We start from the raw sequence: 22,370 nt of genomic DNA on the forward strand, positions 1-22,370 counted from the left end.
GGAAAAGAGAGCGTAAGGTCTGCCAACAACCAGAACTGAAACATTTTTGGACTCCCAGAGACCAGATCACAGTAGTGGACAGCAAATTATTGAGGAGCATCAGAGACTTTCCTGAACAAAGATCACCACCAGATACTGGCTGAACTCCACCTGGGTCATCCAACGGTCTCCAAAATAAAGTGTGATGTCTGATAGCCAGCCTTGGATGCAAACATAGCCACATTGGTGGTGCTGTGTCCAGAGTTACAACAAAGATCAAAATTACCACCAGGACTCCTCCTTATCCGTTAGAATGGCCAGATATATCCTGTTCTCAGTTATACGTCGACCATGCGGGTCTTTTCATGGGCCGGCTATTCTCAGTCATTGTAGATGCCCACTCAAAGTGGTTGGATGTAAATAAAGTTCATTCAACAAACACAGGAATGACTATGGAAAAACTGCATACATCCTTTGCATTACATGGACTCCAGGAAGTGTTGGTCACAGAGAATGGGCCATCAAGGAATCTGAGTATTTCTTACATCAAATGGTATTCATCAAATAAGGACAGTTGCATACCAACCATCTTCTAATAGTTTGGCAGAGTTTGAAGAAACAGCCCACAGCTTTGCTAGATACCAAACTGTCCCAGTTCCTATTTGATTACAGGACCATTCCTCCTGCAACTGCAGGGATAGTTCCAACACAGTTGCTAAACGGGGACAAGAGTCTGCACCAAATCTGATCTTCCCAGCTCTGGGTTAATGGATAATGTTAAAACAACATCTTTCTTACTTTCCTGTATTTTTGCTTGATTCAAATGGAAAAATAAATGTTTAAAAAGCAATGGATTAGTATACTTTGAAAACAAGTTGGCTAAAAAAAAGGTAAATTCTGTTTACACGGATGTTTGTTCAAGCAGTTACAGTAAAGATGGAGCCAGACAGCTGTGGACAAACAGAAGTTTGGTCAGTAACAAGTAGCTGATTTGTCTGTGAAATTGATGACATAGGCCTTCTGCCTGCCAATAAGTGTGATTGGCTGCCAGGTAACTAAACAGGTTGGGGTTGAGATGTTTGGGTAAGAAGTCACTGGACCTCTGCAAGGAAAAGGGGCTGCTTTCACCCCACAGTGAAAACAACTCATCAGTAGATAGCCAGTTTATTTCCCGACATCAGATGATGGAAGGTGTAACTTCTAGTTAGTAAGTCAGAAATCTTTCTAAGTGTTAACAAGTTACCTTCTGCCTCCTGCAAATAAGTGAAAGCACCTGGAGAAAGAAGATCAAAAAGCAGCATTTCAATCAGCAAATGGATCACTTCAGTAAACCCTGTGGCAAGGGACCACTGAACTGTCTTCCTAGTCTTTCACTCTACTCTTAAAACCCATTTTGTTTTGTCTGTCTGTATTTGTATGAAGCTGGAATTTTAGTTTGAACACTTAGAAATCATAACAGTTATAGAGTCATAAAGATGTACAGCATGGAAACAGACCCTTCGGTCCAACCCGTCCATGCCGACCAGACATCCCAACTCAATAATGTCACCTGCCAGCACCCAGCCCATATCCTTCCAAACCCTTCCTATTCATATACCCATCCAAATGCCTCTTAAATGTTGTGACTGTACGAGCCTCCACCACTTTCTCTGGCAGCTCATTCCATACACGTACTACAATCGGTGTGAAAAAGTTTCCCCTTAGGTCTTTTATATCTTTCCCCTCTCACCCTAAATCTATGCCCTTTGGTTCTGGTCTCCTCGACCCCAGGGAAAATAATTTGTCTATTTATCCTACCCATGCCCCTCATAATTTTGTAAACCTCTACAAGGTCACACCTCAGCCTCCGACACTCCAGGGAAAACAGCCCCAGCCTGTTCAGCCTCTCCCTATAGCTCAAATCCTCCAACCCTTGTAAGATCCTTTTAAATCTTTTCTGAACCCTTTCAAGTTTCACAACATCTTTCTGATAGGACGGAGACCAAAATTGCAACATTCCAACAGTGGCCTAACCAATGTCCTGTACAGCCGCAACATGACCTCCCAACTCCTGTACTCAATACTCTGACCAAGGAAAGCATACCAAACGCCTTCTTCACTATCCTATCTATCTGTGACTCCACTTTCAAGGAGCTATGAACCTGCACTCCAAGGTCTCTTTGTTCAGCAACACTCCCTAGGACCTTACCATTAAGTGTATAACTCCTGCTAAGATTTGCTTTCCCAAAATACAGCACCTCACATTTATCTTAATTAAACTCCATCTGCCATTTCTCAGCCCATTGGCCCATATGGTCGAGGTCCTGTTGTAATCTGAGGTAACCCTCTTTGCTGTCCACTACACCTCCAATTTTAGTGTCATCTGCAAACTTACTAACTGTAACCCTTATGCTCGCATCCAAATCATTTATGTAAATGACAGTTCATAATTATTATTTGTAGTTAGTTCTATTTGTAATGAATAGTAATTTTTGTTAAGCACCGAAACTTGGTCTATGTTTTGTCAACCTGCATACCTGGGGGATTCTGCATATCTTTTAAAATATTTAACACTTTATAACGACTCCAGGAGTGGCAGTGCTCGATTTCTACTATGTCACTTGGTGAGGTGCAACAAGATAAAAACAAAATAATAAAATTATATTCTCTCTTTTCTGAGATGTAAGCATCACTGACAAAGCTGACATTTTGTTACCCATCCCTAAAGGTTAATTTTTGGGTTAGCACAACAAGGCATCACTTGAGCCTCAGATATGTACAGCTAGCATTAATGACTTAGATGAGGGGACCAAGCGTACTTATTATTCAAAAGCTTGAAAGTAAGCTTTGAGAAGAATATAGAGGCTGCAATTGAATATAAACAGAAGAGACAAGTGGGCGATAACATGGCAGTTGAAATACGATGTAAAATGTGAAGTTATTTCAAATTGAAAACATTACTTTCTAAACATTGCAATAAAAAGAAAATGTTGGCATTCAGAAGGAATTCAATGGGAATTACAAAGTTAACATTCAATGACTGAAAGCAATTAAAGAAGCAAATTGTGTATCAGTATTTATTACAAAAGGTTTCATCTTACTAAAAGTTTACACAGAGCTTAATGAAATCACATCTGGAGTGCTGTGTGCAGTTGTGCCTTTCCTTACCCAAGGGGGATAGGTATTTTCTAATCAACCTGTCACAGAAATGTTATTGCATACCTCTGGAGCAATTGAGACTTGAACAGAGGCCTCCTTTTTCAGAGATAGAGATACTACAACTGTGCCATAACAGCCCTTCCAAGGAGGGATTTTATTGCCTCTGGGAATTCAACAAAGGCAAATTAAACTTTTTACAGGGATGAAAGGATTGTCCTGCGTGGAGAGGTTAAGTTGACTAGGCCTTTATTCTCGACAGTTTAGGAGTTGAAAAGTAACCAAATTGAAACATACAAAATTCTTCAAGGGCTTGGCAGGGTTGATATTTGGAGACTCTTTAATCTAGACATCAAACTTAGAACTATGTATACAAAGGCTCAGCATTGGTCGTCAGCCATTTAGGATTTAAACAGGTTATCACTCAGAATTCCAAAGATTTGTCATATTGTCTACACCAGAAACTCTGGGTACTCAGTCATGGAGTGAATTCAAAGGAAGAATAGATTTCTGGGAGAATAAGGGAATTAGGGGTAAACAATAGTACAGAATTGTTAAACCAGAAGTTCAGTATCTTATAAAGAACAACCACCCATTGTTGTCTACTTTTATTTAAAGTTGTTTTGTTATCCCCATCAAACTGCTGAATTTGAATAATACATCAAATGAGGTCATCAAGCTCTTTAAATGGTTTTTAGATTTCTGATTTGATTTCTAAGACTACGGAATTCCAAATGGACCAAGGTTGTTCAGCCTATTGGTGAAGTGAAAAATTCTTGGCCTCTATACTATTGTAGCCATAGTACTTACATGGCTAATCCAGATTAGTTCCTGGTCAAAGATAACTCCCAAGATGTTGAAAGTAAGGCTGTGATAGTAATGCCATTGAATGTCAAGGGGCAGTGATTAAAATCTCTTTTGTCAGAAATGGTCATTACCTAGCATTTGGGTGGCACAAATGCTACTTGTCACTTGTCAGCCCCAACTTGGATATTATCCAAATATTGCTGCATTTGAACGTAGACAAAGAAGAACCATGAATTTTGTTGAGCATCTGAAGAACCGTGAATGTTGTTGAGCATTGTGCAGTCATTAAGTCAGAAATGGGAATGTTGGCTAATGATGGAGGGAAAGTCATTGATGAACAGCTGAAGATGGTTAGGTCCAGGATACTATTCTGATGAAGTCCCGCAGAGATGTCTTGGAGCCGAGATGACTGATGTCTAACTATCACAGCTATCTTCATATGTGCCAGGCATGATTTCAAACAGTGGAGAGTTTCACTGATTCCTATTGACTCCAATTTTGCTTCTTGATGTCAAACTTGTGAAATGCAGCCTTAATGTCAAGGGCACCCACTCTCATCTCACCTCTGGAATTCAGCTCTTTTGTCCATATGTAAACAAAGGCTACAAAGAGGTTAGGAGCTCAATGGTTCTGGAAGAATTAGATGTCAGTGAAAAAAGGTTATTAGTAAGCACTTGCAGCTTGATAGCACTATTGATTACACTTTCCATCACTTTACTGATCAAGAGTAGAATGATGGGATGGAATAAAAGAGAGAACATGCCAGTGTAACTGTACTGGAATGGCTTGATTTTGGTTGCATCAAGATCTGGAGCACAAGTCTTCCGTCTTATTGAAGTTGGCAGGGCCCACAGCCTTTGCAGTGTCTCCAGCTGTTCCTTAATATCACATTGAAGCAAACTGAATTGACTAACAACTGACAGTTGTGATGCTGGGTTTTTTTTCATCATTGAGGTTGGGAATATTTGTGGAGTCTCTTCCTCTTCCAGTGAGTTGTTTAATTGTCCTCCACCATTCATGACTGGATGTTGCAGGACTCAAAAACCTAGATCTGATCCATTGGTTAAAGAACTGCTCAGCCTTATCCATCACTGGCTGCTTAGAATGGCATGGAAGTAATTTTGTTAGATAACTTTAAGTTGATAACTCATTTTTAGGTATGTCTGGTGCTGCTACCTTCTGCACTCTTCATTGAGCCAGGATTGATCCCTTGGCTTGATGGTAATGGTGGGATTTGTTGAGCCATAAGATTATAGGTTACACCGGGAGGGGCACAATTCTACTGACCAACAGCTCACAGCACCTCAACGATCCCAAGTTGTGAAGTGTTCAATCTATTGGAAGTCTATCTTAAGCAGCAGTACTGTACAACACAACACAGGGTATCAGTGTGAAAGCTGAACTTCGTCTGCACATGAACTGTAAGCTGGTTAATTTTTCTTTATTCAATCAAAGGATTAGGGTTTCACAGCTGGACCACCATTTATTGCCTATCCCTAAACACCCAGAGGGCAGTTAAAAGTCAACCATATTGCTGGGGTTCTGGAGTCACATGTAGGTCAGACCAGGTAAGGATGCGCACCTTTAAAAGGATGTAAATGAACCAGATGGGGTGCAAGATGGAAGAGGGTGTTGACGTTCACCTCAGATTCTGCCAGGCTCCAACTATAGCAACTGGTTACTTATTATATGGCTGGTCTCTGTAATGGCAAATTCATCCATACACCAAGACTAAGTTTCAACTGGAACTGGAAATAAGCAGTAAAAAGAAATGTTCACCACAATCACCCTTACATCACTTGGCAACAACCCCTTCCAGGTTCAGATTGATGCATGTTCAAGGCTCACGTTATGTTGGCTGACTCTGATGAAGCTTTGTAAATAATGAATGGGTTAAATGTGCTTCTGCAGGAAAAATTATTTTGACATTTTTAGAAGGGCCAGGAGTGGTAGTTACAAATCATATAGATGTAGAACATGACTGATTGATTGTTAGGCATTTGGTCTTCTCCAAGTGGGTCATTGACCTCTGGAATAGAAATCTTGTGCACTAAAAATGGGCTGGGTTCCTTCAATAAAGAGCTAGGCCCATTTGCGGTTGAAGTGCAGATCAACTTGTACAATAGGTTAATATCTGGCAACATAAATCAGAGCCAGAAATCTCTGGGACTAGTTTCATTACCTTTTCATCCCAATCAGCCACAGTTCAGATTTCTTTTCCCTACTTCAACAGATTTCACAGCTTCAAAGGGAGTGGGTAGTGAAGGATGATGGATCACAATCATGTAGGACAGACTGGGAAGACAAGATGCTGTTTCTTGTGTGTTGCTTATTTTAATTACATTTTTGATTGTGTAGTAAATTAGATGAACTCAATACTTGGCGACTGATTCTGTTGTTACATGCACCACTTCAAAGATTAATCCTTATATTTGGTGTAATCAAAAAACTGCAGCTTTTCAAAACCTTTATCACCTCTTTATAGGATTCTTGATTGAACAAATCCCTGGTTTTGCTTAGAATTCCGCACATTGACAAGTCAAAAATATTATTGGCTGTACACGTGTTAAAATATTCAAAGCTCTGGTCGGAAATCTAAACAATTTATATCCATCCTTCGACCAGTGATATCAGAGCAAGCAGGATTTTTTCCAATCTTAATTTTCTGACCCTTCTCAATTTCACTTCAGATTTTGTTCCACTATATTCAACTGATTATGTATTCATCCAGTACATAAATTATGATGCAGATTAAATATTCAGAGTGCCATCTGGTTTTAATTTAGTTAAATGTAAATCTTCCTTTGAAATTTCATAAATCTGGAACTTGATTCTGATGCAGAATAGTTGGCTCAGACGAGCTTCAATTGCTGAGTATTAAGATTCTGAAGATTTTAATTTAAGTAGCTATCATTAAGGGTACAGAAATCACCTTATAATTAATGGGATACTCAGCAGCTCAACCTGAAGCTGAACACGACATGTCAAAGGTCACAGATGCTTTCACTATCAAAGGCGCAAATAACTTTGATGCAAAGTGAACAAAGTGCAACCCACACATCTTCCAATTTCCAAAATGCAAAGAAAAACAGAAATCAAGAAACACTCAAGTCTTGAAACAATACAGAAAGAAATGGCTTGAAAGCCTTCAAGCTTACTCCACCATTCAATATGGTCATAGCTGATCAGTTTGTGGTCTCAACTTCACTTTTCTTTTCTGCCCCTATAACTCTTAGCACTCAATTCTGTCTTCAGTAAATTCAATGACCCAGCCTCCACTGCTTTCTGAGGAAGAGAATTTGACATACAAACAACTGAAAAGACTCCTCATCTCCATCTTAAAAGGGAGATGACTTATTCTCAAATTGTCTCCCCTAGTTCTAACCTCCCCAAAAGAGGAAACTTGCTCTTAATTTCAACCCTACAAGGGCCATTGAGATCTTAAGTGTTTCACGGAGTCATCTTGCATTTTTCTAAACTCCAATGGGCATCCTGTTGAATAATTCTTCATAAGCCCCTCATTTAAGAAATGAATTCAGAGGGATTTAAAAGTCCTGTTGTTTTGGTCAAAAATAAAGTCAAAACAATCAGAGCCAGTTCATAAAAGGGGAACAGACCTGACAGAATTTGGGGGAAGGTGTGGGGAGAGAAAATCTTTGAGCAGGAAGACAGAGAACCTCTTTGTCTTGAGGGTTTGGAAACAATCCTGTTGAGCAATGGATATCTGCTGATGTGAGTATGCTGAATCATTGAGCCTTTATCTGTTGCTGCATCCCAACACAAGAAACAGACATTCCTGTATTGTGATGTGGAGTATTATTTCACCTTCCAATAACCAACTTTTGCACATTACAATCGTTTTGTAACAGGACTTAAAACACAGAAAGACAATTAGCTCCCAGAGTGGATCTCTTAAGTATTTTTTTGGGATGGAGATTGGTGTGTACACAGAATCTAAGTAATTCAAATGTGATTAGACTAGATACAAGGACCTTTATTATTAAGATATATACAAGGCTGTTGGGTATCCTGAAGTGATTGCAATATTATAAACTCACCACAGGGTTCCAATATCATGAGCTGAGCTCCATGTTCTTTGCAGCAGCTAAACAGACGAAAAATGCTCTGACATTTTTTGAGGCAGCATGGTTTCAAAACTATCCATACTTCTCCTAAAGGAGGCTTCTACAGATCAATATCCAAGTAATATCCAGAGCAGGAATCCCCACTGCTCGGATGTGCAGTGATTTCATAGAATGCAAGTCAACATGTGCCCTGGGGAGGCATTCTTTGTCAAATGTTTCATCGGATCAAATCTGCTCCATATCTCATTTCCGCTCTGCAAGTTGCTGACTTGACTGTTCCAGATATTAAGGGAATCTCTAACACTCTGGTGATTTGCTGATAGATGAGGGAAGAACAGGTCATTCCAAACCTCCCAAGTTCGACAGGGATTTGGCAACAAGTTCTGTCATTCTATTAGATGGTGGTTGATCTATTGCACACCCCCGCCAGCCTATACCTTTGGATGAATCCCAACGTTTACCATCACCAGTCACGACTCAAAGCATCAGCTGGTCACTTTTCACAGGCTAATTTCAAAATACAAACTGAGCAATTCCAAAAAAAGAACCCTGAGACGTAAACAAAATGGCAAAAATACTAAAAACAATGTTGTAAATAAAACCCAATTTTTAATACTTTAAGAAGAAACAGTGTTATGTCTGTGTGGCAGTGAACTGACACAACCATTATACCAGTGAGGATATGGGCTATACCTATGATTGACTCCCAAGGACAGGGATGGGGGTGGAAAGGAGGGGGACGAAGTGATGGAAATGACAGTACAATTTATACATCTCCTCTCCTCAAGGTACCTCAGTCTATTCCTAATGAAGTCTGTCCCATGTGTTAAACAGAACAAAAAACTCCAGAGAGAAAGGTGCACTAAGAACAGGAGAGTTCTGAGTTGAGGGTGATGAAGTTGAAATATTTCTGAGCCAACCAGCAATCTCCACCAATCTCTGTCCATGATCCACATTCACTCCCCCACCTCAAAAAAAAAACAATCTCTATACATCTTTCTGGGATTTGGAATCATGTTACACTTTCCAAAAGGCAAATCTTTGCTCATTATCCTCTCTTCAGTCTTTCACAATGAAGATTATTTAGAATCAAACCAACCCTACGATTACTAGTTAACAGTAAAATGCAGCAAGAGAATTTGATGATTTTTCTTTGAAGTAATGTCCAACTTCTTTCCTGTTAGGTGTTCATGGTAAAATGGATCTTTAATGGTATGGAATGACTGTTGGTGTCCCTTTCCCCTCAAAGTGGAGTTCAGAAAGTCCCTCAGATAAATTTGAAACACTTGGTCTTGTCGTGTGGCAGCCGTGTTTTGAAGAGGACGGAGTCCACACGGAACTGGGTGTAGAGCAGCGGCATGTACCCGTAGACCTTCACAAAGAAGTTGATGCATTTATGTCTTTCATGGAAGTGTGAGTCATCATGCGACAGAGCCTGGGGACATCCTGGGCAGCGGAAAGTCCAGCGTGATGTGACCTGTTGGGTGGAGAATGTGGAGAATGTTAGAGCAGTCTTTCCCAAAACTTCACCCCCATTGTGACCTCATCAAGAGGCTTGGAAATGAGCATGACCCCAGTAATAATAGGGTGGATGGAGGCAGGTTTGGCAAGTTATGAGTGGACAGGAGAAAGAAAACTTGAGAGAGCACTGGGGAATATTTGAGACTGTGCAGAAGGATATAGTGTGGTTGCAGTGTTCTATATTTTACAAGTTCTCGGAGAGGCATCAATTAGCCTCAGAACTCATTTCTTTCAAGCATGTGGTTGACCCAGACAAGAAAACAATTACACATGTACAGGACGAGGATGTTGAAGCTGATCCCAACGCTATTCCAACGAAGCATCTATTCCAGTGTCCATTGATACAATGGTTGAGAGCACGTTTGCAACCACAGCTTAAAAATCCCTAGGTTAAAGGCCTCAACTCTCAATGAGACAAGGGGAAAATAAAAATGATTGAAAACTCTGCTTTTGCTACTAAAAAAAGACACAAAGTTTTAAGAAAGACAAAGGAAACAAATAGCTTATGGAGGGAATTTCAAAGATTAGCAGCTGAAAGCATGGATGCCAATGATGGAGTGATTAAAGTTAAGGATACTCAAGAGGGAGAATTGGACAGATGCAGGTATCTCAAGATGGTATGGAGATGGAGGAGCACATAGAGATAGGATGAGGTTAGGCCATGGAGGAATTTGAACATAGAAATGTTTAAAATTTAAAATTAAGGCACCACTGGATTGACAACCTATACAGATCAGTGAACAGAGGGGTGATGGATGAATAGGGCTCAGTGCGTGTTAGGATATAGACAGAAGTTTTGAACAAACTCTGGTTTATGGAGAATACAAGATAGGAGGCTTGTTATAAAATCACTGAAGTAATACAATAACATCTGGTAAGCTGAGTAAGGGACAGAAGTAACATTGATGTGTAAATCAAAGTACTTTCCAACCAATGCATTGCTTTTGAAACAGCCATTTTTCACATCAGAAATGTAACTGAATTTGTATACAGTAATGGACCAATTATATTCCTGTGAAGTTGGTCGAAGGGTAAATATTAATCCCAGAATGCCAAGCAGCACTCCCACTATACTTCTTTGAGTGGTCCCTGGGACCCTTTACATCCACCTGAGAGGGGTGAGATCATTTTAACATTTTATTCGAAAGTCGACCACTCCAACAGCACAGGAACACTCTATACTGGCATTGTAAAGTGTCAGCCTGGATTACATCCTTTGCAGTGAAATTTGGAAGTACATTAAGAGAAAATATACACCATATCATCATAACTGTAAACCAATCGTCCTTCAGTCAATTCAGAACTCCCATCATAAAGCACCTAACTACATTCCCATTGTACACACTCATACAGCACCTCCATATATTAAAATGTTTAGTAAAATTCCTTGCTCTGGGTGTTCGTTTATTGTGAAACAAATTAAAATATTGTTCAATTATAACAGACATTACTGAAGTATTTTATTTATGTCCATCTCATTGACAGTCTTGTTGAGTCTAATAAATAGACATATCAATCTTGGTTGCACTAACCTTAATCGGTGGTTTCCTGGTGATGTGGGAGACAAGGAAGTTCATGGCAATATCTTCACAATTAATATATTCATCCACCATGTCGCGAATGGCCTGTGGCATGATATAGGAGTAGAGGTACGCATAGTACTGGAAGACAAGAATAAAACGTTCAGGGAGGACGCATAAAAATCTGTGGCAGGTGGTGAGGGAACCAACAAGAGGGAAAAACATTTTGACCTCATTTTTACCAATCTGTAGGCTGCAGGTGTAACGAGGCAAAAAAGTGAGGACGACAGATGCTAGAAATCAGAGTCTAGATCAGAGTGGTGCTGGAAAAGGTCAGGCAGGAGCAGGAGTGGAGCAGGTCAGGCAGCATCCAAGGAGCAGGAAAATTGATGTTTTGGGCAAAGGCCCTTCATCAGGAATGAAGGCAGGGACTCTCCAGGGTAGAGAGATAAATGGGAGGGGGATGGGGCTGGGGAGAAGCTTGCAAAGAGTACAATAGGTGGGTGGGGATGAAGATGATAGGTCAGAGAGGAGGGTGGGAGAAGGTAGCAAAGAGTCATGGTTGAAGAGCTTCAGGGCAGAGGAGATGACCTGGGGGCTGCAGTGAGAGAGAGAGAGAGTGAGAGAGAGAGAGAGTGAGAGAGAGAGAGAGTGAGAGAGAGAGAGAGTGAGAGAGAGAGAGAGTGAGAGAGAGAGAGAGAGAGTGAGAGAGAGAGAGAGTGAGAGAGAGAGTGAGAGAGAGAGTGAGAGAGTGAGAGAGAGAGTGAGAGAGAGAGTGAGAGAGAGAGTGAGAGAGAGAGTGAGAGAGAGAGTGAGAGAGAGAGTGAGAGAGAGAGTGAGAGAGAGAGTGAGAGAGAGAGTGAGAGAGAGAGTGAGAGAGAGAGTGAGAGAGAGAGTGAGAGAGAGAGTGAGAGAGAGAGTGAGAGAGAGAGAGAGAGAGAGTGAGTGAGAGAGAGAGTGAGAGAGAGAGTGAGAGAGAGTGAGAGAGAGAGAGACTCACTGAGATTCTTGTGGAGAGAGGAGGAGAACTTCTTCAAGGTAGGCATCTAACAAGAGGATTCGCAGTAAGGTTAAAATCAACTAGACAAAAGTGAGGACTGCAGAGTCTATATGAGTGTGGTACTGGTAAAGCACAACTGTCCATGACAGTATTGGTAAGAGTAACCACTGCACAGTCCACTTCAGACTGAGAATACTGTCCCTCATGAGTGGTAGTATCATTATGCTAAATGGGGCAGACTTCAAACAGATCTAACAACTCAAGACTAGGCATCCGTGAGGTGCTTTGTCCATCAACATAGCAGAATTGCACTCCAGTACAATCTGCAACCTCAAGGCCTGGCATATCTCCTACTTAACCACTGCCACCAAGCCAGGGGATCAACCCTAGTTTCATGGAGAATGCAGGAGGACATGTCAGAAGCAGCACCAGGCATATCTAAAAGTGAGGTGTCAACCTGCCGAAACTACCAGTCAGGACTGCTTGCATGCCAAACAGACAACCGTCTCCACGATCGCCAGGAAGACCATCGCTGACAGATTTGCGGCCTCCATGGGGTTCACAGCCACTGGGACAACAGTTCCTGCCATCGCCGCAGCCGCTTCCGCCCCCAGAGTTGCCGTCGCCGCATCCACTTCCGTCCCCAGTGACATCACTCACCTGCACAATGACCACGCCGCATGCATCTCTGCCCGTGTGCCGATCTCCGCCCCCACACCCAACCCCACCCCCATGCCAGGTCCTAGCTCCCGTATTTTCACCATCCCTCCAGACCTCCCCCTCTCTGAGGATGAAAGATCAGTCCTCAGCAGAGGCCTCACCTTCATCCCCCTTTGCTCCCAGATTAACGAGTTCAACACGCGGCGAGACATCGAACAATTCTTCCGCCGCCTTCGCCTCTGCGCCTACTTCTTCAGCCAGGATTCTTGCCCACCCTCTGATGACCCCTTCTCCCACCTCCAATACACCCCATCCACCTGGACACCCAGTGCTGGCCTCTTACCCGCCCTCAATCTCTTCATAGCCAACTGCCACTGCGACATTAACTGCCTCAACCTGTCCACCCCTCTTACCCACTCCAACCTCTCACCCTCGCAACGTACAGCCCTCCACTCCCTCCGCTTCAACCCCAACCTCACTGTCAAACCGGCAGACAAGAGAGGCGCGATGGTAGCTTGGCACACCGATCTTTACGTTGCTGAGGCTAAACGCCAGCTCGCGGACACCTCCTCCTATTGCCCCCTTGACCATGACCCCACTTCTCACCACCAAACCATCATCTCCCAGACCATCCATAACCTCATCACTTCAGGGGCTCTCTGATCCAACGCCTCCAACTTCATCGTCTCACAACCCCGCACCGCCCATTTCTATCTCCTGGCCAAAATCTACAAACCTGACTGTCCCGGCCGACCCATTGTCTCAGCCTGCTCCTGCCCCACCGAACTAGTCTCTGCATACCTCGACACGGTCCTGTCCCCCTTAGTCCAAGAACTCCCCACCTACGTTCAGGACACCACTCACGCCCTCCACCTCCTCCATGATTTTCATTTCCCCGGCCCCCAACGCCTTATCTTCTCCATGGACATCCAGTTCCTGTACACCTCCATCCCCCATCACGAAGGCCTCAAAGCCCTCCGCTTCTTCCTTTCCCGCAGACCCAACCAGTACCCTTCCACTGACACCCTCCTTCGACTGACTGAACTGGTCCTCACCCTGAACAACTTCTCTTTACAATCCTCCCACTTCCTCCAAACCAAAGGAGTAGCCATGGGCATCCGCATGGGCTCCAGCTATGCCTGCCTCTTTGTCGGATATGTGGAACAGTCCATCTTCCGCAGCTACACTGGCACCACCCCCCCACCTTTTCCTCCGCTACATCGATGACTGTATTGGCGCTGCCTCGTGCTCCCATGAGGAGGTTGAACAGTTCATCCACTTTACTAACACTTTCCACCCAAACCTCAAATTTACCTGCACCGTCTCAGATTCCTCCCTCCCCTTCCTAGGCCTCTCCATTTCTATCTCGGGCGACCGACTCAACACGGACATTCACTATAAACCAACCGACTCCCACAGCTACCTAGATTACACCTCATCCCACCCTGCCCCCTGTAAAAACGCCATCCCATATTCCCAACTCCTTCCACTCCGCCACATCTGCTCCCAGGAGGACCAATTCCAATACCGAACAACCCAGATGGACTCCTTCTTCAAAGACCGCAATTTCCCCTCAGACGTGGTTGACGATGCTCTCCATTGCATCTCCTCCGCCCTTGAACCCCGCCCCTCCAATCGTCACCAGGACAGAACCCCACTGGTCCTCACCTACCACCCCACCAACCTCCAGATACATCGTATCATCCTTCGTCATTTCCGCCAGCTCCAAACAGACCCCACCACTAAGGATATATTTCCCTCCCCTCCCCTATCAGCGTTCCGGAAAGACCACTCCCTCCACGACTCCCTCGTCAGGTCCACACCCTCCACCAACCCAACCTCCACTCCCAGCACCTTCCCCTGCAACTGCAAGAAAAGCAAAACTTGCGCCCACACCTCCCCCCTCACTCCCCTCCAAGACCCGAAGGGATCTTTCCATATCTGTCACAAATTCACCTGCACCTCCACACACATCATTTACTGCATCCGCTGCACCCGGTGTGGCCTCCTCTACATTGGGGAGACAGGCCGCCTACTTGCGGAACGTTTCAGAGAACACCTCTGGGACACCCGGATCAACCAACCCAACCGCCCCGTGGCTGAACACTTCAACTCCCTCTCCCACTCCACCAAGGACATGCAGGTCCTTGGCCTCCTCCATCGCCAGACCATGGCACGACAACGCCTAGAGGAAGAGCGCCTCATCTTCCACCTAGGAACCCTCCAACCACAAGGGATGAATGCAGATTTCTCCAGCTTCCTCATTTCCCCTCCCCCACCTTGTCTCAGCCCCAACCCTCGAACTTAGCACCGCCTTCTTGACCTGCAATCTTCTTCCCAACCTCTCTGCCCCCACTCCCTTCCAGCCTATCACACTCACCTTAAATTCCTTCCACCTATCGCATTCCCAATGCCCCTCCCCCAAGTCCCTCCTCCCTACATTTTATCTTAGCCTGCTTGGCACACCCTCCTCATTCCTGAAGAAGGGCTTATGCCCAAAACGTCGATTTTCCTGCTCCTTGGATGCTGCCTGACCTGCTGCGCTTTTCCAGCAACAAATTTTTCAGCTCTGTTCTCCAGCATCTGCAGTCCTCACTTTCTCCAAACAGCATAAGCAGCAAGTCTTAGACAGAGTTAAGCCATCCCACAACCAACAGATCAGATTTAAGCTAGGTAGTCCTACCACATCCAATCATGAATAGTGGTAGAAATTAAATGAGTCACTAGAGGAGATGGTTCCACAAATATCCCTATCCTCATTGATGGAAGAGACCAACACATCAGTGCAAAAGATTAGACTGAAGCATTTACAGCAATCTTCAACCAAAAGTGCCAAGTGTACGATCCATCTCGGCCACCCCAAGTAGACCCCAGCACCACAGATACAGTATTCATCCTATTTAATTCACTCCAAATGATATCAAGAGAATGACTGGAGGCACTACAAAGGCTATGGGCCCTGACAACATACTGTCAGAACTTGTCACTCCCCTAGCCAAGCTGTTGGAGTAGTTAAAACACTGGCATCAACCTATCAATATGGAAATGTTGCCCAGGTATGTTTTTTACTCAAGAAGCAGAATAAACCCAACCCAGCCAAACACTGCCCCATCAGCCTACTTTTGATCATCAATAAAGTGATGGAATGTGTCATCAGCAGTTGCGAATGACACTGAACATTTGCACAATTGCTGTTTTGTCTCTCTCTCTGGGCTCTATCTCCACCCATCGTTTACCCAACCTTCCGAATATATATCAACCCTCTCTTAGTTACAAATCAGTTCTGAAGAAGGGACACTGGACCCAAAGTGTTAACTCTGCTTTCTCTCCACACCTGCTGAATTTTTCCAGCAATTTCTGTTTTTGTTCCTGTGGAAGACCAGCAGTGGCTGTGAATCAATTCTCCACAGTCATTGTCATGAGGATCAGGGAATAAAATGGGTTAACATTAAATCTCTACAGTCTACCCTCCCCTAATTTCCTCCTGGAACTGCATTATTGCTTTATCTTTCCACATGCCAATTAGAGTTATACAGATGTACAGCACGGAAACGGATCCTTCGGTCCAACCCGTCCATGCCGACCAGATATTCCAACTCAATCTAGTCCCACCTGCTAGTACCCGGCCCATATCCCTCCAAACCCTTCCTATTCATATACTCATCCAGATGCCTTTTAAATGTTGCAATTGTACAAGCCTTCACCACATCCTCTGGCAGTTCATTCCATACATGTACCACCCTCTGTGAAAAAGCTGCCCGTTAGGTCTCTTTTATATCTTTCCCCTCTCATCCTAAACCTATGCCCTCTAGTTCTGGACTCTCTTTCCCCCCCACCCACCCCAGGGAAAAGACTGTCTATTTATCCTATCCATGCCCCTCATGATTTTATAAACCTCTATAAAGGTCACCCCTCAGCCTTCAACGCTCCAGGGAAAACAGCCCTAGCCTATTCAACCTCTCCCTATAGCTCAAATCCTCCAGCCCTGGCAACATCCTTGTAAATCTTTTCTGAACCCTTTCAAGGAACAGTACCTCAAATTAGGCTGTTTAGAAATCAGAATGGTTTTAAAAACTGCATATTTTTCTCTTTTGGTACAGCTCAAAATTTATAGCATTTACATAATTTGCCTTGTCCATTTGTATTCATTGTTCACATTCTACAACTATTCTAGACTGCACTTTTCATGATTCAGCTCATTCACAGAGTAATGGATTGGACTTTTCACAGAGCATGTGCAATTGAAACACAGACCAGGAATCTATTGTGTGCTTGCACGTTAAGTAACAGGTATTTCAAAATCTGGCAAAGTCCAAAATCTGGCATGGCTCCATTCCTGGAGGTGCCAGATTTAAGATAGCGTACCTGGAATAGATTTAAAGTTACTCATTCCAAACACTCAGCACTTCAGTTAATGGTCACATTTTCAGTCTGTTTCCTTTTAAAGGACCACAAGCAAATCCCCAGTTCCTAGCTGCCACCTGTTCACAATCATAAACGATTAAATTACAATTAACAATCTTGACAGAACATGCACAAACCTTGTGAAAGAAGGCAGCGCCAGTCAGCACCATGGATAGTTCACATGAATAATTGGAGTTGTAGAGCCAGGACTGGTGGGTCATGTCCCAAGCATGGTACCTGCCAGGAAAACCCACAATCCGATCTCTGGCCTCTCGCCAAACCCTGTGGAGAAAGTATAACAATCTCAGGGCCAATGAGGAAGTAGAGAAAGCCAGCATAAGTCATTCATTCAGAACAGAGTGAACAAACCTATTCAGCTTTCTTCTTGCTCTGCATGTTCACTAACCAGCCGACTGTAAACTGTCAGGTACTCACCGAAAGCCAAACATAATTTCATCATGGCGAAGGTGGGCATCATCATCAATTGAAAGAATTGCCTCCGTTTCGATAGTATCCCAGGGTAAGAAACGATTATTTAAGCTATTCTTCTCTGTACGAACAACCTAAAAAGGATAATAATGATTTTACTGGCATACTCTAGTCCAGGAATCACCACCCAACTGAATGATGAGCATCAGAGCAACTCACCTGATCAAACAATTTGAACCATAAGGATCTCAACCAGCAAGTTTAATTAACCAAGATTGACATACAAGGCCTCACACTGCAAACTTGGAGCATTAGAATGAATCTTTCCATTATCTTGATATTCCCCTTTTTTTACTTTCCAGCTGATATATCAAAAAAGTATACCTTGCCTCTCTAAAGTACTTTTACTCTCCAAGGTAATGCACAAAATTCAGACCTGCTCTCATCAGAACACTTCAGCTTTCATACCTCTGGGCTACCAAAACTGTCTCAGGCAGAGTCAGCTGCTGATTTAAATGGAGGGTTACCAATGGGAAAACGTGTAGTCAAATATGATCAATCAATCCTGGAATGTGGCAGATTATCAAACCTGTACTAACTCATGGTGCAGATCGCAAAGCCAGAGGAGGCAAAAAGTAACCAAAAAACATTCAAGAAATCTTCAAGGAGCTTTGGAAGTCAATAGATGATTTATCTGCACAATTCCAAAAGGACACCTCCTGGACCTAGGAAGCTCAGTCTTTTGTCATGTTTTAACATTCTACACAGAAAAGTATAAACCGAAACACAGATGTAAACCAGAGTAAAGAAAACATCCTTACCACAATGGGCACTCCAATATCAGGCCATATAAGGTCCTCAGATGGTGGTTTAGGAGAATTCCACACTACCACAACTTTATTCAAGTAGGGGAGGCCATTCAGTCTCTCCAAAGAGTTCATCAGGACTTCTTCTCGTTCATAGGTTAACATTACGACTGTAAACTGTTCCCGAGGAACGTTCCCACCCAGCGCAGCTTGGAACTCTTTCCCAGAGCCCCCAGCTCCTGCGCCTATAGGCCGAAATCCAGTCCCAGACCCAAGGAACTTGGCTTCTGAGGGTAATGTGGGGTCCAGCGGGGTATGTGGAAAAAGATGGAAAGGTCCCGGGGCAGTGTTCCAAGCTCTGTAAGTGTCTCGAACAGTCACCGTGAAGTTCCGCAGGTACTTTGGTGAGGCGTACGGTGGCTCAGTCTCAACGGGTCCTAAGTCTAGGTCTCCAGTGTCCGCCATGTTGGGATCAGTGCCCGCAGTTTTTCCTGTTTTGTGAGGGATCTCCTTGGAGGGCTCTTCTGGAATGGGAGCAGCAGGAATTTGTATTCGGGTTCGCACAGTGGACAGGATAGCGCTCAGCACGTTATCGGAGGTGGAAAAGTAAGTCTCCCATAGGAAACGACCTTGATGTCTCATGTTGAGGAGATCGCTATCAGAAATACTCCTCAGGAGGAAGTGAACTTCCGTTATGCGAGGCTTTGGCACCACTAGAGCTGCCTCACTCCAATGTATCGTGTCTTGATACGGCAACTGCACGTGTTCCCCAAGGATTACTGGGATGGCTCCAACTTCCAATGCTTCAAAAAGCCTCATAGAACAGCCAGTGGAAGCAATGAGATGGCTATTCCCTGGTGTTATAATTAATACAAAAGTGGACAGTTTCAGCAATTCTAACCTGTCTGCCCTCTCTCCACAAAGTGCCCACTCTGTAGGCAAGGCAGGCCGAGGTTGGTTTTTGCAAGTGAACTCCACAAGAACCAAGTCCAACTTACTGTCCTGGACAGCCTTCAAGGTAGCAATGATCCTATCATCGTAATCGGCTGGTGCATTTCCCTCAATCTCCTCCTCGAAGGAACGGGCTTCCTGCAAGCTGGACATGAGTGACTCAATCTTCTCGCCCTGGAAGCTGAAGAGATACTTCCTTTTGACAGGAACCTGGGGAGGTATCTCCAGGAAGTTAGGTTCAGACATGGCGTGAATGAATGGGGAGGGGATAAGATCGAAGCCAGGACGATATTGCATATCGTAGAATGTAGACTGGGCCACCATGGCCCTGCCTGTGCTAACATTGTAAAGCAAGTTCTGTGTCTGGGACCTCCTGGAAAGGTTGATGAGGAGATGATTGTGCCCATCTGACCGCCAATAAGAGAGGGAGTGCAACTGTTTTTCAAGATCAATGGATTTCAGTACTGTAGAGCCCTGTAGCTCCCCAATCAAAACCACATAGACACAGGCAATATGAGGATTGTTTGTAACGTAGATGTTAGTTCGAGCAGTTTCCAGGAATGCCTGTTTGATTAATGGATCAATTAAAGCACTGAATTGGTATTGATCCAGCGGGTAGATGTAAACAGGAAATCCAGATGTAAGTGGACACCGGGAGTAATCGAAGCAAGAGTGCAAGCGGCAACTGTTGGGGGACTTTGGCAATGGAAAGTTGGTCTCATCTTTCTCTGGCAACAAGCGAATTGGCAGCGAGAGCTTTGGCTGGTTCTGTGCCACCAGTTCCTTGTAGGAGTGCTCAGTTTGGCTGATGACATTTTTGAGCTGCAGCAGGTCCTGCTTGGCATTCTCAATGCTCTTCTTGCAGGATTCAATCTTCAAGTTGAGTTTGGCAATTTCGCTGTTGAGCTCCTGCCGCTTGGCCTCCAGCTGCAGCAGCTCCTCACTGACTGATTCCCGAATGCGACACAGATCTTGCACGTGCTTAACCTCACACAGGGCGTTGCCTGAGCGGGGCTCGAAAATGCGAGGGCCCGAGTCATCGAGGTTGTCGATGGTGGTCAGGTAGTAGTGGGCAATCAGCGGGAAGAACACCAGTATGATGAAGAGGGTGAAACTGAGCCAGGTCAATCGGATGCGATTGGACCATCGTAGCATGCATGGCTGGCCTACATTCCCAACAACTCCGTTCCGGAGCATGATATAAACTGGCTGGAGTTGGGGGAAACAAGTTTATAAATTTTAAAAAAAGGTGGGAGAGGGGAATGAACCCTCTCACAAACAATCACGTTTGATCAGAAGCCATGACGAGGAAATTTAATCTCATTCACTGCCCCAAGGCTCACTGTGTATTTAGCTTTAGATGTTTCCCATAAGCTATTCACAACTCAACACCAATAGAATGGAAATTTCATTTTCTCGCACTTTCCTTCCACAAAATTTGAGAATGCGTCTCTCTCCTCTTGAGGTTGCTGAGCAAACAGAATCATTCAGCATATGCCTTCAGCTTACTGTACCCACTGCAGGTACCACTGCCATGATGATGAGAGTTCTCAGCCAACCACAGCAAATGCCTGTTAACAGTGGCCGTCAGCATCCTGAACCGGCAGTCGTCAATATACCATTCACCTTCATACGATATTTATGAACCACAGCCACAGCAACGAACAGGTGGTGACAGATAAGCTGGTCTTCTCCCGCCCTCTCTTCTCACATGACTTCAACATCCAAAGGCAACATCACCACCTGCAGTGCAAGAGGATTGAGGTTAGCAGTTTCATATAAAATCACTAAGAACAGAAGCATCTCATTTGTTTTAAAACACTAGGGCTGTGAGCTTCTGAACTGTAGTCCTCATCCACCTGTACATTTAAATTCCTCAATGACTTGGCCTCTCCCCACCCCACACCTTTACCAGCCCCATCCTTTAAACTGTGGCGGCACGGTAGCTCAGTGGTTAGCACAGCAGCCTCACAGCGCCAGGGACCAGGGTTCAAATCCCAACTCAGGCGACTGTCTGTCTGGAGTTTGCACATTCTCCCTGTATCTGCATGGGTTTCCTCCAGGTGCTCCCGTTTCCTCCCACAATCCAAAAGATGTGTAAGTTAGGTGAATTGGCCATGCTAAATTGCTCATAGTGTCAGGTGCTTTAGTAAATGTAGGAGAATAGATCTGTTTGGGTTACTCTTCAGAGGGTCGGTGTGGACTTGTTGGGCCAAAGGGTCTGTTTCCATACTGTAGGGAATCTAATCATGCTAATCAGTCCCAAATTTCCTTGCACCATCACTGCAATCCGATGCCTTCAGTTGCAAAGGCCCTAAAGCCCAATTCCCTCCCTGAACCTCCCCATCCCCCTTGCTTACCTCCTTTATAATTCTAATGAAGCTAATTCTAAAACACACGGGTACTCCCTTATGTGCTCCTTAAAATCCCTCTTTGACCAAACCTTTGTTCATCTGTCTTAATATCTCATGTGTGTGTCAAAACCTACTCTGTGGAAAACCCTATGTGGGTTCACATAGTTATTAGTCTAAAATTAAAGCAGCACAGAATGAATTAAATAGAAGTTATAGACATTCAGTTGATGATGCATACTGGGATGTCCAGGTATTCTCTATGGGCAATTTAGCATGGCCAATTTAAAAAGGGATAGAAGCAGGTTAAGTGAGTAGGGAAAATGGGAAAGTGGACAGATGGAATATAGTGTGAGAAAATGTGAGGTTATGCACTTTGGCAGGAATAGAGGAGCTGAATGTTATTTAAGTGTGGAAAGATTGCAGAAAGCTGCAGCACAGAGATTTGGCAGTCCTCATACATCAGTCACAAAAAGCTGGCACAGAAGTTTAGCAGGTAACAGAGAAGGCAAATGGAGTGCTGGCCCTAATTTTAAAAGGGAACGGAGTATAAAATATTGTTAACAGTTTCAGGTCACTTATCTGGCAATGAAGGCAACCTAGATAAGGTTTACTCAGCTGATCCTGGGTATGGAGTGATTTTCTGAAGATCAGAGGTTGAGTAGTTTCAGCTTGGTATTCATTGGAGTATTGAAGAATGCAAGGAGGCCTTATTGAAATGA

General features: G+C 44.0%; 1 protein-coding gene across 5 annotated transcripts in view; it reads right to left on the bottom strand.

Moving 5' to 3' along the window:
- Positions 1 to 7,891: 7,891 nt before the first annotated feature.
- extl3 (exostosin-like glycosyltransferase 3) overlaps positions 7,892 to 22,370 on the bottom strand; it is a 71,643-nt gene continuing 57,164 nt past the window's right edge. For all 5 annotated transcript variants that reach the window (XM_072559884.1, XM_072559904.1, XM_072559893.1 and 2 more), the window contains 5 exons: positions 18,362 to 21,040; positions 17,547 to 17,674; positions 17,249 to 17,393; positions 11,060 to 11,188; positions 7,892 to 9,483 (listed from right to left, as the gene is read on the bottom strand). In XM_072559884.1, coding sequence (XP_072415985.1) covers positions 9,274 to 9,483; positions 11,060 to 11,188; positions 17,249 to 17,393; positions 17,547 to 17,674; positions 18,362 to 20,494 — 2,745 coding nt within the window. In that variant the 5' untranslated portion in view covers positions 20,495 to 21,040 and the 3' untranslated portion in view covers positions 7,892 to 9,273. The remainder of the gene's footprint in view (positions 9,484 to 11,059; positions 11,189 to 17,248; positions 17,394 to 17,546; positions 17,675 to 18,361; positions 21,041 to 22,370) is intronic.

The sequence above is a fragment of the Chiloscyllium punctatum genome, chromosome 3, assembly GCF_047496795.1.
Source record: "Chiloscyllium punctatum isolate Juve2018m chromosome 3, sChiPun1.3, whole genome shotgun sequence".
NCBI lineage: Eukaryota > Metazoa > Chordata > Chondrichthyes > Orectolobiformes > Hemiscylliidae > Chiloscyllium > Chiloscyllium punctatum.